Source organism: Diplotaxodon limnothrissa, linkage group LG16 (assembly GCF_057381915.1).
Source record: "Diplotaxodon limnothrissa isolate DT_005_m linkage group LG16, D_limnothrissa_male_GT1.1, whole genome shotgun sequence".
In the NCBI taxonomy this organism is placed as follows: Eukaryota; Metazoa; Chordata; class Actinopteri; order Cichliformes; family Cichlidae; genus Diplotaxodon; species Diplotaxodon limnothrissa.
Window position 1 is genome coordinate 20516030 of NC_140611.1, and position 18649 is coordinate 20534678.

The 18649-nt window shown below is 38.1% G+C and overlaps 1 protein-coding gene across 1 annotated transcript; it reads left to right on the forward strand.

Annotated features, from left to right (window-relative positions):
• The first annotated feature begins 12577 nt into the window (after nucleotides 1-12577).
• On the forward strand, nucleotides 12578-18381 carry LOC146616088 (uncharacterized). Its single transcript, XM_085374279.1, has 5 exons — nucleotides 12578-12644; nucleotides 12737-13054; nucleotides 13139-13229; nucleotides 18130-18199; nucleotides 18274-18381. The coding sequence occupies exons 1-5, from the start codon at nucleotides 12578-12580 to the stop codon at nucleotides 18379-18381; spliced, it is 654 nt and encodes a 217-aa protein (XP_085230405.1).
• Nucleotides 18382-18649: the final 268 nt, after the last annotated feature.

The window sequence follows — 18649 nt, forward strand, 5'->3', positions numbered from 1 at the left end:
CCTGTTTTGTTGCCATGCAGGACGCTGTGAGAGAAGAGGAAAAAGACTTTTTCTCTTCATGCTTCCCATTGGGAGCTGCCTAACTAAACTTAATGTGTTAAACAAAGCAACAATGCAGCACAGACAAATTTAATATGGCATTTTCAGTGAGAGAAGTACAAAGCACATCATTGAATATATTGCAATGCAAAACGTGGGAATGAGAATGGGCTGTGCAATGTGAAACTAAAGCCACAGCAACAAAACCAAAGAACACAACGCGCAATAAAACATAACATAAAACAACAAAACACACTTCAGGAAATAAAAACGTGCTGCTATGGATTAAGTGGGAGAATGGGGCGTCCACTAAATGCAGATTTGGTGTTTCAGTCCCCAGACTCACCTGCTAAAGTGTCACCGAGCAGATGCAGAGCACCGAGCTCCTTTTCATGGGCAGAAAAGTGAATTAAAAACATGCTGTGAAGTGTTTCGCGTAGCTGATGTTAAAGGACCTGCTGTATGTGTGCACACGGCTAGCAACATTCCCTTTGCAGATAAGATTTTCTTCATTTTCTGCATCAAAGCTCTGCAGCTCTCAGTGTCTGTGGGTGATTTTACCAACTGCGAGAGGCTAAAAGAGGAGAATCAAAGACTAAGAGAATATTTTATTCTCAATACAGTTTAGCACAGTTGTATACACCGATTTCCTGAATCTTTGCCCACAGTAGGCTCAAAACACAACGACAGAAAAACAAACAAACAAACAAACAAACAAAAAACCCCACAATATTTTTTTTCTTCTTTTCCAGAAAAATGCAGCTATTTGTACTTAAATTTAACATGGATGGAACTGAAGTTCCTCATGGCAGATTGATGTCATTTCCTCTGCCTATGCTAGTAGTCAGCAGTGTCCTTGCCTGAAATTTAAACTATGTTTGAAAGCATGGAAAAAGGAGAGAATAAAGGGGACATTTTAGCAAAGGGGCATTCACATAATATATTTCTGGATATGCTTTTAAGATATAATGACATTGAAATGTCCATTTGAACCCTGAAAGCATGTTAGATTGAATTAGGACTGAGGAGATGGGCTGCATTATGCAGAGTTCTGCATGCACACTGAGAGCTGCACACGCCCTTTCAAAGGACCATGCAGAGCTGAAGAGGAAATAATCCTTAAGAGGCTTATAAACAATTAAATATTGTTGCTCGGGTTCCGCGGTGCTAAGAATTTTAAAGCAGTCCATAGTTTATAAAGTCTTCATTTTGAATGTCCTTTGATAAAACATTCCCTTGTGATTTCAATCTCCTCTTACATCTTTTCAAATTAGGCTCAACAGTCTTGCTGAGACACCAGTGAGTGAAACAGGAAATGGCTTTAAGCCATCATCGCAGACTTTTGTTGTTTCGATTCCAAAACAAGAAACGCTGCCCCATTTTTTTTTCCATGAAGTGGTGTGTTGTTGAGTTTAGAAAAAACAACAACAACAAAAGGGGCCCAGTTGTGACTCATTTTGTCAAAATGCTAAACACAAAGCAGAAAGGCAAACCGCACTGTTTTGCAAAACTGTTTTGTCTCAAGTATGTGTTAAAATTGCCTCGTTCTAAAATCTTTGTTGATCAAAAAGACACACACATACTGTCTCATGAAGAGGTTTTTCTGTCATCCAACAACACACTGATATACTTAACATATACACATATCATGTGCAGTAATAAATTGTGTGGGTGATTACAGACTTGATGAGTAATTAGGCTTACTGTGTCAAAACATTTAGCACAAGACGGATAACATGCAGCGATTGTTCTTTAGGTGGAGCTGTTCTACACAAGCACAGTGCATTTGGTCACGGAAACATGTTAAAAACAAGAAGATAAGAAACCTGCAGGACACCGGCACTCGAGGCCTGGAGTTGGAGACCCCGGAATAGATTTTTCAAGGCAGGACATTTTGTTTTCCTACAATGAGCATGGTTTCCAGGTAAGTTTATTTCCAGAACCAAACTTTACTGATACAGCAGGGGGCCCTAGGGAACAGGAAAAACCAAGGTAAATACCCAGATAAACACAGAGCTAGAAACAGGTGTGTGCCTGAATGTGATGCTGCATGTACTGCTGCAGCAATCTGGTGAACAGAGGGTGAATAAACCAGACCTTAAAAATTTCAGGTAAGTGGAGATTATCAACACCTGCTGTTGATCAAGATGCTCAACAGCAGGTATGTCAGGTGGAGAACCAGTGGGAATGCCTGTTAAGAGAGCTGGCAATCCTGGCAGAACTTATCCCCTTGCAAGAAAATGCACACTGGGTAGAAGAAAACAGAAAAGCATGAAAGAAAATCAGATAGAGGGAGGGAAAGAGAGAATTTGCTGTCCAGCACTGAAAGCAAGAGGGAACATAACAAAAAGGGCCTCAGGTGATCAGCTGAGTCAGTGTCAGCTGGGACTGAAGGCAAGTTTGAAAATGTGAAGATAAAAATCTTTGTGTGTGAGGTTAGTAAGGAATGAGAACACCATCTCTGACGTTATGTGGCTACAGCAGTGCTATCAGTCATCATGCATTGTGGTTACTTCAGTGCATGAGCATGCATGGGTTTGACAAAACAGAACAAAGCACAATAGAAAACCCATAACTCTTATTGAACTGTGCATCATAAATAAAATGAGGTTCTAAAAGTGCAATGCTAGATAGATCACTCACTGGGAACATTTTTCCATGCGAAACTGCACTTTTGTGTTGAGGCTATCAAAGCCTATTACACAAAGCAAAAGATGGCTTTCTGGTATTGAACAGCAACAGCAGTTTGTACAGTTATTTACCTGAAACCATAATCTACCTGAGCGCTAACCGCATTGGAGGTTCACAATCTCTTTCTAGAAGGCAACACTGTGAAAACGGCAACATAAAAAGCTATCAGTAGAAAAAATGCAAAAATATAGTTTCCCAGAAGTGTTTGATTGATAAATTCTGCAAAAGCTGATACAGGTGTTATCAGTTGTACTACACACATGCACAAACGTACATATTTACACCAAAACAGATAAGTGTGGTGGGAAAAACAAAAGACTTTTACAGCATGTTCTGCAAGCAACTGAGAGAAGCTAACCAACAACAACAGCTCTTTCTTTCCAAGCTATTATTATAAAAACTGTCTTCTTCATAGAAGATTTAAATTCATTCACTGTGCACGTACATGTGAGAGGATCAAGCTGCGCTCAGAACAGAGAACTGAGGTATTTTCTCTTCTGATGTCTCCCCGTTTTCTGCCAGGGGCTTTCCAAGAGGCATCTCGAATATTCACGATCATCCATCAATGCCTGAAAGGGTCAGAAACTAGTCACAGTCATTGAGAATCACACACTCGCAGACACACATACACACATTTAATTATTTCCTTTTTTTTTTTTTTTTTGCTCCTGGAGTTTTGTTTAATCACAGTTTTTCTATCACATCTTTCTCTGAGGCCTGTATAAGTCAAATGTAAGCGTGAGTCATAGGCAGCTCTTATGTTTGCAGGGGTGTGTGTGAAACATGTGGGGAACAAAAATTTAAATATGCTTCCGGAAAATAAATGTACCTCACTTTGAAGTCCTCTGAAGTGATAGAAAGGTGTTTGGTGCATGTGCATGTTTATATGTGTGTTTTAGTATGTGGTTAAGGGTTAAAGGCTTCCTGTAGTAGATATCTATGTGTCGGGGGGGGTCCTATTTTCACTGCAGGGCAACCTGCACGTGGCGAATAAAGCCTTGATTGATTGATTGATTGATTGATTGCATGCTAGAGGTCTACAGAAATGGATAATTGTTCTTAAGGACTTGTGTTTCACTGAAGTATGCACAATATTGTTCTTTTTTCACAGTTGCAAATACGAGAGAGAAAGGGGGGAGGGATAAACAATGCAGAACAGGTAATCACTACTAATCATGGTTCAGTGATGAATAGTTTGGGGATGGTTTGCTTAACCTAATGAGACAAAATTAGATGACAATAAATCATTTGCATATATATATTTTCCTGTTTTTAAGCTGAACCTGCTCTCACTTTGGCACATATGACCGGGTGCTCTGGTTGACAGCTGTTAACCATAGGCCGCAATCATTAACACAGCATTTTGGAGAAACAGGCCCAGCAAGTACACAAATAAAGTAATGCGGGAAGAACGCGCATGCGCAGTATAGCACAAACTGGAGGGCATGCGTGCAACCAAGCAATGAGTATGTCATCAGTCATGTACTGCCTACAAAGCAATAATACTTCTTTAATTACACACACACACACACACACACACACACACACACACACACACACACACACACACACACACTGTGTCCTGTTCATGTGCTTTCTTTGTAGTTAAGGTTGTAAGACCGGGCAGACATAAAGGAATTGAAAAGCTTCTTGGGTAGTGATGCTAAACTCTTTATCTACATTGCATTTGCTGGAATGGAAAAGTTAAAAGTACTCAAAATTAATCATTAATCAATGGATCAGTATGTGATCTATCTAAACCCGATTGCCCTGAACTTCCCCTTGCTTACTTTCAGTTTGCAGTAGAGCGAAGTTTACTATAATATCTCATTTCACACATCAAAGCCGCAAAGAAGGAAATTACACATGCTTGACACGGTTGTCATAATTTCTTCCATCAGAATTATGCCACACATGATGGGTGCGTTTAGAACCTCAAGACCAATATTAAACTTGTACTTAGTTTAAACTTCCATTAGCTTGATAGGTTTATATAATATAACATTTGGAGCATCTTCAACACAGATACATTTATTTAGTGAAGGGAAAACTAAGTGAGAACACTTAATTATAATTATACTCAATTTAGTTGTTACAATTTGTTGCTGAAGGGAATCATTATATAGACTCCTCAAAAAAATAAAATAACATAACTAAACATAAAGAGCACCAAGCACTGCAGGATCCCTACAAAATGACCTCCAGACCATTGGTGTGAATGTCTCTGGATGAACAATCAGAAGCTTCATGAGTGTGGCCTGAGGGGCTGGCATCCTCTAATGGGCCTTGTGCTCACTGCCTGGTATTGTGGAGCCTGACTGACATTTGCCATAGAAGACCAGAGTTGGCAGATCCACCAGTGGTGCCCTGTGCTTTCCACAGATTAGAGCAGTATGATCCCAAGGATATGTTACAGACATGAAAGGGTCTGGAGAAGCTGTGGAGCATCACCGGTTTGGTGGTGGGTCAGTGATGGTCTAGGGAGGCATGGCCATGGATGGGAAGCACAGACCTATACAGGCTAGACAGTGACACCCTGACTGCCATTACGTATGAAGGATGAAATCCTTGGACCCACTGTAAGACCTGACGTTGGTGCAGGGGTCCTGGGTTCCTCCTCGTACCTCGTCTCGTGTGAAAAAAGTACGCAGGCAGTTCTTAGCAATACAATAACTAACCGCTTCCTTTTCCCCTGCTGCTCTTTCTCAGATACAAATATAGCTGATCGTGAAGTTCAGTCATGATGTTTAGACTGAACCAAGCAGCACTTCTCATTCCGCTATTAGTGATGTGGCATGTCTTTGCAGGTACAGACATAATTATGTTCATCCTGTTATCGAAATTTGTCATTACCGATGACTATATTAATTGATTAACTCCTTTAAACTATAGGAATCACTAAAGACGACCGCAGAGCTTTGCTGGTGTCCAGAGGAGACTCCGTGACGCTGACTTGCAATATGAGACATAATAATGTGACCCTAGTCTCCTGGACCAACAGCAGATGTGTTTTTCAATATTCCAATGTGCTGAATCGCACCCATTCAAATTTCTCTTTTCATAGACTGAAAATAAATCGTGAGTTTCCTACAAAGCTAATTATTTTTAGTGCTCAGCCTGAAGATCCAGGACTTTATACATGTAGCATAACAGACAGAAGTGGCATATACAGCATTACATGGAGTTTAACTGTGTCTGAGCACCCCAAAGGTAGGTAGAACAAAACACAGAGCTAATCACTTCTAGTAAAGGTCAAACAAGCACTTGAAATTAATTTACTGCTGATTTTATACAGATTCCGCTTCATCGAAGTATTTTCTATACATACTCCCATCTGCAATTGGAATCATTCTATGTGGCATCACACTAGCTGTCTTTATCTGTGGGTGAGTAAAACCTTTTAACTACTTAATTGTAAGAATGAATACATGAATGTAATCGAGGATAGTTCTGAATAATCAGTACTGCTTAAGACTGGTTAGACTGATTCGATCAATAATCTCACACGCTTTGTAACATTTTGTCTTTTTTTCCCACTTTACACCAAATTAGAAATGATCATTTTTTTTATGTTGACCAGACCGTTTAGTCTCAGTTATATGTTCAGCTTTTGAAATATATTTGAAGGTTGCACCGTATTAGATAAAAGACAGAACTGGAGTGTAGTTTGGTGTTCATTAACTAAATCAGCCATCAGAGCCTTTTGATGATGTATCTTTCTATGGAGCAGAGACCGAAAGAGCTCAGAATCCATAGGTTCAGAATCAAATATTCAAATATCTGATATCTATTGTTGTAAATCAAGGTTTGGTAACTAATCCAACAAAATATGAGTCATGCAACAGGAAAGACTGCACTGTTGAATGCTGAATACATGCAAGGATTATCAGCGAGGACAAGAACTCACAGTTTATAAGTCCACAGGAGACAGAGGCAGGTACAGAACACATTATGAGAGGAAACCACAAAGGTAGGGAATGCACGAAGTGAAAGATGAGAAATGAGAGACAATGATGAGTACAAAATAAAACAGGAACAGAAATAATGCAAGAAAACGGAACAAAACATGCAGCCTAAAGTTTCTGCAGGGTTCTCACAAGTACTCTTTGGTGGCAGTGACTTCAGTTTTACTGAGAAAAGCATTTCCATACAACAAACTGCATTCAGACACATTTATGCTTTTTAAAAATCTGATATACTCCATCCAAGGGAGGCTTGTAGGCCCGTTTAGCTTTTGGTATTTTGTGCATGATGACCTGATGAGGACATTCAGGGAACTCGGGACTAAACAAATAACATGGAAATTAATAGACCTACCTGCACCTACCTGAGCCACAGCTAAAGAAAATCTTGAGAACACAAAGACATTAATCTGTTGTCATAACAGAGGTGCTAGAGCACGCGCATTTGTCCTGCTTATAGACATTTTGGTGGCACAAGGGGTGAGCTATACTGGGCAGATAGTTTTAATGTTGTGATTGAACAGTATTTATCAGATTTATGATGTTAAAAAATTATTACTTAATTTCTCACATTGGCAAATGTTTTGTGTTTATTGCATGCTTTGTGTTTCTTACAGTAGGATGTGCAAATTGTGATGAAGACACTGAATCAGGATCTGGTCCAGGATCAGTTTCCTCCCCAGTCAGGAGAAGAGGTCAGAAGATGGTCACTCACATGTCTCTGCCTTTATTTTCTATCTTAGAACCTGCACTGATTTTTATTTTTCTCTTTTTGTCCTTGCAGGCAGTTCTTCCTCAACCACAGGGTGGCGCTGTTTGTTGTGAAAATAAAAAGCAGAGGCATCACTATATGGAGAGGGTGAATACAATCTATGATAATGTCTAAGCAGATTAACAATCCACACAAAAAGTTTTAATGAAGGGGATTTTAAGGGGGCACCATCAGAGGGAGGACAACGGTGCTACTATAGCCAATAGAACAAATCCCTCTGCTTACACGAAGCAGCCAATTAGAAGAAGGTTTGTATTAAAGAACACGAGAAGGGAACTAAACATGTTGTTTCAGAGACAGGATGAACTGCAGGTCTACCAAATAAATAGGGATGACATGAAACTGTGAATCAGAACAAGTCGACTCCAAGTGTAACTTAAATGTTCAAGAATTTTCCTTAAAGTTTTCACGTTATGACAATAATGTATTCTCAGCTCAAGCTCGTTAATGTTTTTTCCATCTAGGTCTTCATTATAAGCTTGTTCCAGAGTGATTGTGTATATTTTTTTTATAGCGTGTGTGTGTGTGTGTGTGTGTGTGTGTGTGTGTGTGTGTGTGTGTGTGTGTGTGTGTGTGTGTGTGTGTGAGTGTTATTCCATCTGTAAACAAAATAACTTGAAAGAAATTCTGATAAAACCTTCACGAGTGGGGTCATGTTAACGATCCTTTAACATTTTGATTATGTCCACTGAGGCCTTCAAGGTCAACTTAATGATGATTCTTACAAGTGTAATACGGAGCTGTTTAAAACTTTGTTTATTGCTACCATTGGTTGTGTTGACAACATATAAAGGATATGAGTGAAATAGGGTCAAACTTTCATAAAAGTACTATCCCCTTAAATGTAAAAACTGCTCCCTTGGTGGAGGTTTGTGCTCCCGGAACACTTGTTGTAATAGTTATATATTACATAATGTTTTGTTTATAACTAGTTTATATCGAATTATTGTTTAAATATTATATTGATTATGATTTAATTTGTCATGTGCTTAAACTTCATGCATCGTTAAATGAACTGCTTTTTTGTCCCCTGCAAGTAACCACTTCCTGTTCTTGGCATCACCTTGAAAAGCACACATAGAAGTGAAGCTTCACTTTGTCTGTCTGTAATCATGTTTGATCCAGATCAATCAGACATTCTCTTTAATTCATGCTTAGCTGTGTGCCATGTCCTCACAGGTACAGCACAAGTTTTTGATGCACATTTTCCGAGTTTAGTAACAGAATTTGTTTTCATTGAAAGCACACGGTGCACACTGTGCTTTGCCTGTGAGGTAGGAGAAAGGTGATTAGAGCTCGATCTGCAGCCACACAATACGATTAAAGAACTTCCTCTGTCTTTAGTGTACCTGATGCTGTAGTGGACTTGTTTCTGAGAATAATAACAAACACTGTGATCTATTGATAAAATGAACATTAATTGGAATCGATTACAACACCTAGTAGAAGAAAAATGACATGTTTATATTTAGCATACCTGTGATTCACGATGAGGCTATAATAACTAAAATATACTGATAGTGTTTTTCTCCAACACCTTTGAAAAGTGTGAATTTCCTGTTTGTACTCTTTCTTTGCAGTGTGAGACCCTGTGTGTGGGCAGAAATAAAGGAAACGAGAAGCACCTTCTGTACTGCTAGACCCTTGTTCTGCATGTGTGGTGGATAGACAAAAGTCATTTTTGTATGTCATGCAACATGTTTATGAGTAACAGCCTGTTACTCATAACACATAGTTTCCTAATTAGTGAGTCATTTTGGGATCTGATTAGACTTTTCAAACGGGTTCAGTTATTTATTAGGTTTTGCATTATCTAACACCATTTCCATTGAACATATAAGGTTTTTAAAAACATTTTCTTTCCTCACTTTAAACCTGCAGTAGAGCAGAATGCACGATAAGGTGTCATTTTCCACAGCAAGGCCACAAAGATGGAAATCATACGTTGAAGAGTGTTACGCACGCACACACGCACACTTGCATTCAAACACATATACAATGTTTAACATTATTTTGAAAATCTAGAAAACCTCAGTTTTATTGCGAATATACAACTTAACTGACCACTATTAGCTGGCCACTTTATTAGGTACACCTTGTTAGTATCAGATTAGATGGTAATTTTTGTTTCAGAGCTAATCTAATTCTTCATGGCAACAGGGGTGATGGGCTTTTGGTTGAACATGATAGCATATTTGTGCGGATTTGTAAGCTCCTTGATGTGACTTTACCATCCCACCACATCCTAAAAGTGCTCTGGTCAACAGACATGCTAACTGTTCAGTTCAGTTTCAGTTTCAGTTTTATTTGTTATGCAAGTTAGCACAGGGTCAACATCGCAATGAAATGTATTTGACGAGCAGAAGACAGTCACTCAGTAGAATGGTACAGTAGAAAAAAATAAAATAAATTAATAAAAAATAAATAGAAAAATAGTAAAGAGCAAAATATTAATAAAATGTAGTAAAGGAAAAGGATTTTCAGTTAACTGACTAAATATATATATATGTGTGTATATATATATAAATATATGTACACACTAGTGATTAACTAAAGAAAATCTTAAATAGGAATGGGGGGGGGCAGATGGGATATTGCACAGAAATAAGCAGCAGTACAAACTAAACAGTACAAAAGTTTTTGTTTTTTATGGCAGTTGTTACAGTATTGCACTTTTTTTAAAATATAAATATCAATAAAGTGGAGTGACCAGTGCAGATTAAACAGAGTACTTGTGAAGCTGCAGGGTAGCTTCTGAGTGCGTCCTGTGGAGTTGTTGTGTGTGTTTAAGTGTTGTGGTGTCGTATGGCTTGATGGTAGAAACTGTTTTTAAGTCTTGTAGTCCGAGCCGACAGGCTCCTGTAACGTCTGCCAGATGGTAACAAGGAGAAGAGCTGATGTGCTGGGTGGCTGTCGTCCTTGATGATGCTGTGTGCTTTATGGAGGCATCGCTGAAGATAAATGTCCTGAATGGCAGGAAGTCTCAAATGCCCTTCACAGGAAGCTCCACAAGAAGCTGTGGAGGGCATTTGGTACCTTGAACACATTTTCATGTTTAAAAAAAAAGTTTGACAAGATTTGGACTTGGTGCGTTACCCTGCTGGAAGCCAGCACCAGAAATTGGGTACGCTGTGGTCATAAAGGGGTGGACAAAAAATACTCATCTTGGCTGTGGACATTTCGCTCAGTTTTTACAAAGACCCTCCCACCATTACAACACCAGCAGCCTTCCTCAGCCAACTGCTGATAAAGGCAGCACGGATCCACCATGTTATAGCCACCACCATAAAGTATCCATTATTATTTGGATATAACAGCAATAGAGACTCATCAGGAAACATTTCACCAATCTTTGGATGCCCAGCTGTGGTGAGCCAGTACTAACTGTTGCCTCAGTTTCCTGTTCTTAGTTAACAGGAGTGAAAACTGGTGTGATCTGTAGCCCATCTACTTCAAAGTTTGACATATCATGTGCTCAGAGATGCTCTTCTGCATAACTCAGCTGTAATCAACGGTTATTTGAGTTACTGTTTCCGCCCCATCAGCTTATAGCAATGTGGCTATTCACCTCAGACCTGTGGGACACAGCTTTCTTAATTTCACACACTAAGTTTATGAAATTTGTTTTTGTTTTTCAAATGCATTACCAAAAAAACAAACAAACAACATACAAAAACCATAAAAACAAAAAAGTTTGAGGTGGTAACCAGAGTGTCAATAGTGGGACAATATGTGTGATTGTGTAAAGAGACTTATGTCACTGACATCACCAGGGTTTCTAATGAAACAGTTTTTAATTCAGTTATCAAACAAAGCTTAAGGGGAGCATTATACACAGCAAGAGGAGGTGTGTTTGACTCTTGCAACTGTGGTTTTACACTCTACATTTAACACCTGAAAGGTGTTGCTAAGGTTTAGCTATTGTGCTCTGAAAACATTCACATTCTCACCAGAACCCGTGCACCATAAAAATCATCGTTATCATCAAATCCTCACAGTGAAGGACAGAAAAAAAAATCTCTTGTGTTTATACTAATCACTATAAGGCAGTGTTACTAATCTTATCTCATATATTTAGGTATCTGAAACACCTGGAAAGTGCTAAGATATTATTATTGGTCACTACTTTTACTCTGCAGAAAGAATTATGATGAGGACACTGAAGCAGGATCAGTTTCCCTCAGGAGAAGAGAACAGAAGATGTTTGTCATGTTATAGGCAGCAACTCTCTCAACCACAGGGTGGCACTGCTTGTTGTAAAAATAACAAACACACCAGTGAGGTGGCAGGCTGAATTCAATCTATGATGTTTAAGCAGATCCTTTTAGACATTATCGCTGACATTATCAGTTAGAGCCTGAAAGGTCCTGATAACGTTTAGTTATTTAGCTCTCAAAACATTCACATTTTCACCAGAACACGTGCAACACAGCAAAAGCAGAAAGTCAGGAAGTCACTACACAAGAACAGTTTGTTCAAAATCACACAGTCCTGAGATGAAATGTCATCAGTCAGCTGCTAATGAATATTTATACATGTCTGTTAATAGAAAACACATTAATGTTAATAATAATTCTTTATTGAGTCACGTAACAGTGAACTATTGATTATGACATATCTAAATGTCTTCCATAAAAATGACCTGCTGTTGTTAATTGTTCTACTTCACAGTCATAAAGCAGAACAATCACAGTTGTGTCACAAACTGAGCAATGCAAGAAAATCATTGCAGGTCCAGTTTTTATCTGGTGGGTAAAGACTGATTAACAATGCAGATGCAGTTTTAGCAGTTGAAAAATGCTCCTTTACTCAGGTGCAGCTTATATTTTCCATTTATGACATGAGTGACTAAATTACAAGAGGAAATTAATTGCAATATAATTGTGTTAAGTTTCTGGAAGAAATATACTTCAGTTGTGACAATTCTGAATCATTGCATACATTACTTAAATGTAAATTATCGCTTCAACAAATGGTGATACATTCACATACATTAGTTCAGAGCTCAACTCTACAGCAAGTAACCACTTCCTTTTTTTGCGGCTCCTCCTCAGATATCAATACAGCTGACGGTGAAGTTCACGTCTGTTTCTCTCTCTGTCTGATGATCACGATGTTCACTATAAATCGAGCAGCACTGCTCTTCGTTCAGCTGTTAGTGATGTGGGATGTCTTTGCAGGTAAAGAGCACATTTGTGTTTGAGATTCACTTTTTTACAGATGAAGTGCAGATAGAATTTTATATTGAATGATTGTCTCCTTTAAACTATAGAGATCGCTAAAGACGACCACAGAGCTGTGCTGGTGTCCCGAGGAGACTCAGTGACGCTGACTTGCAACATATCCAAGACAAATGCAACGCAAATCTCCTGGACTAACAAAAGATCTGTTTTTCATTATTCCATTGAGCTGAATCGCACCTATTCAAATTTCTCATTGCATAGACTGAAAATAAATCACGAGTTTCCTACAAAGCTCGTTATTTTTAGCGCTCAACCTGAAGATGAAGGACTTTATACATGTAACATAATAGGCAAACGTGGCATATACAGCATTACATGGAATTTGACTGTGTCTGAGAACCCCAAAGGTAGGTAGACAAAAAGCAGATCCAGTCAATTCTAGCAAAGGTCAACCAAGCATTTTAAATTAATTCACTGCTGTTTTGATACAGAATCCACTTCATCAAAGTATTTTCTATACATACTCCCACCTGCAATTGGATTCCTTCTGTGTTGCATCACACTGGCTGTGTTTCTCTACAGGTGAGTAAAACCTTTTTATCTTCATAATGAATGTATGAATGTGATTATTTTTTGTTTGTCTGTAGAAGTGTTCTCAGTACATGTATGACTGATTGGATTATAAAGCACTATTTTCTATTTTCTACATTGAAAGTGTTTAAAGTTTGTTTTAAATAAGTAAAGAGGGAAATAGAAATGTGATATTGTGGCTTATACCATTGCGTTCATAGATGTGATGATTAATATTGTCATATTTCTATGATGTTTTTAAAGCAAATCATTACATTAGTGATCACAGGCTCAGTGCCTCATTGCACAAAGCTCAGATCTTTTTCATTGCTAAATGCAAGTTTTTATTTAATAAGATGATGTATTATTATCTATCTTTGAAAACTTCAAGGATGAAAGAGCTCAGACTTTTTTTTTCACTACTTCTGTAAGCACCGCAAACCTGCTCTGAATTTAAAGTTGTGAATCAGCCCGCTGTGCTTTCTTGCAGGGGGGCTATTGTTATATACAACAAGGCAAAAAGTGACAATGACAGTAGTAAAGAACTGGCTAAAAGTGGTTAGAGTCAAAGCTGTCATTCACTTTTCTCTGAGGCAACCCTTCGCCAACATGTACATTTACATCCTACAACTACAAAAGAATGCAAGCTGAACTCATTCTGTACAGATTCATCATACATTTGGAAAAAACCCCATTAAAATAACAAAGAAGACGTCGTCCCACTAAACACTGGATGTTTTATAGACGTGCACTTTTGTTTTAGCTCAAGAGCTTGCGTCATCTTGGAGATGTCCGCTAATCGCTCTGCATTCCTTCATACATAACTGTTATGATCAATCCCATTTCAGAAAGTGTTATACTTTTCTAGATCATTTTCCAATAACTTCCTAGCCTGTAGGAAACATGCCCTCCACCCTCTGGAAACATGGGACTACAGAAGCAGTATAAAAATAAGATCTGTCCACAACGACCACATTTGGACTATAAATAGCCTGTACATGGCGGGCCTACGGACATCAACATCAGACATTACAAAACAACCCCTTCAGTGTGTATCAAAATTTGACGTCCAAAAATGACATATGAAAAACGTGACTCCAATATCACTTTGCATAGTGGGTTAGGGTTAGGTCTTGATCCCAGAGGTTATATGGGGTCTCATGTGTATGTTGTCTCTGTTTGGAGAATACAATCTTTGAGTCCTTCCATTCATGTAGATTTTCACATGGGTGGGGTAATACAGGAATACAGGAAGTGAAAGATCAAAAATGAGAGCCAATGAGGAGTACAAAATAAAACAGGAACAGAAAATAAACACACTAAAAATGCACAATGGTTTCATACTTCAGTGGCAGTGACCTCAATTTTACTGCATACCTATACAACAAACTGCATTCACTCGTGTATACTATGCTTAAAAATCTAATATAATTTGTGATTATTGATGCATGCACAGTAATTTGGAGTTCAGTATTTTGCTCAAAGACAACTTCACATGTGGACTGAGGGAACTCTAGATCAAACAATAAACCTGTGAATTAGTAGACTGCCCACTCTCCTAATTCACAGGCTGCTCTGAAGAACATCTTGAGAACTCAATCAAGAACCTCAGATATTCAACCTTAAAACCTCCTCAGATCTGTATCAGATTGAGGACTGAGGTAGCAGAACAAGCTGAATTATTCTGTTTTATGAATGTTTTGGTGGACAAACGGGATCGAAACAATGCTGAGCAGGTGGTTTTAATATTGTGTGTGAGTAATGTCTATCGTACTTTCATTGTGTTAAATAAATTACACCGTTCAAATACTGCAACACACACACACACACACACACACACACACACACACACACACACACACACACACACACACACACATATATATATATATATATATATATATATATATATATATATATATATATATATAAATAGAAAGTGTGCAACAGTTACTTAAACTAAATTAGTCTGGTGCATAAATTTGGCCACCCTTGATGTTTTATTGATTTGAATACATTTAGCACTAATTATTGGAACATAAAATTTGTTTGGTAAGCTCATTGGCCCTTGACCTGCATACACAGGTGAATCCAGTCATGAGAAAGCGTATTTAAGGTGGCCAATTGCAAGTTTTTCTCCTCTTTGCGTCTTCTCTGAAGAGTGGGTACATGGGAGCCTAAAACAACTCTCAAATGACCTGAAAACAGAGACTGCTCAACATCATGGTTTAGGGGAAGTATACAAAAAGCTATCTCAGAGATTTCAGCTGTCAGTTTCCACTATGAGGAACATATTGAGGAAATGGAAGACCACAGGCACAGTTCTAGTTAAGGCTGGAAGTGACAGGTCAAGAAAAATCTTAGATAAGTAGAGGCGAAGGATCGTGAGAGTCAACCCACAGACCAGCTCCAAAGACCTACAACATCATCTTGCTTCAGATGGTGTCACTGTGCAAGCCAGTGACACAAGCCAGCTTCATTTTGGAATAAGGGGCTGTGGACTGATGAAACTAAAATTGAGTTATTTGGACATAACAAGAGGCGGTATGCATGGTGGAAACAGAACACAGCATTCCTAGAGAAACACTTGCTACCCACAGTAAAATGTGGTGGCGGTTCCATCATGCTGTGGGGCTGAAGTGCAGGTACTGGGAATCTTGCTAAAGTTGGGTTGCATTCCAGTCAGTATCAGCAGGTTCTTGAAAATCTACTAAGACGTTCAGGCAGAGGATCAAGTACAACATTCTGGAATGGCCATCTCAGTCCCCAGACCTGAATATTATTGAAAATCTATGGTGTGACCTAAAGCGGGCTGTCCATGCTCAGAAACCATCAAACCTGAGTGAACTGGAGATGTTTCGTAAAGACGAAAGGTCCAAAATCCATTCAACCAGAATCCAGACTCTCATTGGAAGCTATAGGAAGTGTTTAGAGGCTGTTATTTCTGTAAAAGGAACATCTACTTACTTAATACTTAAGCTACTGTGTACTTCACACACATGGAGAGATGCCAAACTGCCTTTCATTGTTCTTGTAACAGTGACAATAAAATATCATTGTGTTCATCTGCTACATGATATATTTAAATGAAATTGCTGATCCAAATAGCCAGTGATTTACGAAGGAAAATTATCAAGGGTGCCCAAACTTTTGCATACCACTGTAAGTCCAAAATGCAGTAGGAAGACGTATGTACTTACTTATTAATCCCTACCCCACGCTCAACACTCTATTGAATCAACATATTCGATGTTACCCCAACTTCCCCTCATCACTAGCCCCACACAATAAAGACAGGCTGAAGGACATGTATAACCATAGCTACAGTGATAGATATAATTCAGATACAATTTAGCATAGTTATATATACTATCTTCATCAGCTTTATCAGTTTCATATTCTTCCAAAAGCACGTTTCAAAACATCTTTATGAACGGACTAATGCTTGAACATTGCTGTACCCACAGGAAAACTGTTCCACAGTTTTACTCCACAAATGGTAATACAAAAGGTTTTAACTCTTGTCTGTGCTTTAAGAGTCTTCAAATTAAATGTTCCCCTCAAATCATAGTCCTCTTCTCTGTCAAAAAACATCCTTTGTACATTTCCCGGTAACATATTATATCTGGCTTTGTACATAATCTCTGCTGTTTTTTATTTTATAAGATCCATAAGCCTCAGGATTTTCAATTTTAAGAACATAATGTTAGTGTAGTCTCTAAATCCTGCTTTTTTCGGAGTTTTACATAATGTTATCTATTTGTTATCTATTATCACACCCAGAAATTTTGTATGAGAAACTTGCTCCACTTCAACATTATTTATCAACAATTTGCTCCAGCATCTCTTTTACAATTTCCAAATAACACAAATGTAGTTTTATTCAAGTTTAGCAATAACTTATTGCTATCAAACCACATTTTCAGTTTAATTATTTCTTGTGTGACAATTTCCAAAATCCGTGAATTCTCTCCAGCACAAAAAATATTTGTATCATCTGCAAATAAAGCAAACTGTAATATATCAGATGTTTTACATATATCATTGATGTACAGGATAAACAGTTTTGGTCCCAATACTGACCCCTGTGGAACGCCACAAACACTGTCCAGGCACTCTTATTGATATTCACCAATCTTCACAAATTGTTTGTTTGTCTATCAAATAATAAGCTTTTTTTTTTTAGGTCAACAAAAACTCCAACTGTGCATTTTCTTTGAACTATATTATTAATGATATTTTCAATTAGTTCAGTTAATGCCGTGGATGTTGATCTGTTTGGTCTGAAACCATACTGACTGTCCATTATTACTTGATGTTTATCAATGAATTTGTCAAGTCTGTTAATGAAAACTTTTTCCAGTATTTTTGAAAATTGTGAAAGTAGAGAAACAGGCTTGTAATTTATGAACTGGTGGTATTACTTCAGCTGTTTTCATTTGTATTGGGAATATTATATCCTGTTATAACAGGATGTTCCAAAATTCAACCCTATTACTGCAATAACCACAATAATAACAATACTTAAAGAACTGGGATGTGTCAGTAATGGGACTGAAAAACACAATAACTGTATACGCAACTGTTTACATTCACTTTCAAAGACAATTTTCACATTTTTCTTTGCTATGAACTGTCAGATTATGTATTGTGCGATTAAAAGTGTGTGTCATACATATCACCCATAATTCATACCTCTAATTTGGTAAATATCAAAAAGCAGCAACAGATATTTATAATTTTCACTATAAATAATCCACTATCAGAAAATTTTCAAAGGAAGGAAACAAAAAAAAAAGAATATGTTTTGTGTTTATTCTAGTCATTATGAGGCAGTGTTTACTCATCCTATCTTACTGAAACACCGGGCGGTGTTCTAAGATTTTATTATTGGTCACTTCTTTTTTTGCAGAAAAAGCATGATGATGAAACTAAATCAGGATGCCGTCCAGGATCAGATTCCTCCTCAGTCAGGAGAAGAGGTCAGAAGATTGTTGCCATCTTTAACACTGTCACATGCCTCTGCCTTTGTACAGTCTGTACTTTGTCTTCATAGACATCTCTCCCTCAACCACAGGGTGGCAGCACTAATTGCAAAAACAACAGACAGAGGAGTCAGTATATGGAGAGACTGAATTCAATCTATGATCACTTCAATCTATGATCAACTGAAAAACCTTCCAGTTCCTGACAGACATGAACAGTGTCAGAGCAGAAACTAAAAGGGAACGCGATCAGAGGCAGGACACCCGGGCTATAATACCCTCAGCTTCAGCTCAGACAAAAGACTCTGCCTGTGAGCGCAGCAGTTCCAACCATCCATCACCATCCAGGGAGCTTTTATATCTCAAGGATCTTTGCTGTAACAACTTTGAGAGCACTTAGTTTGACAGAAGTGCTTTTCTTCATCTGTGAGTATAAGACCAGGTTCA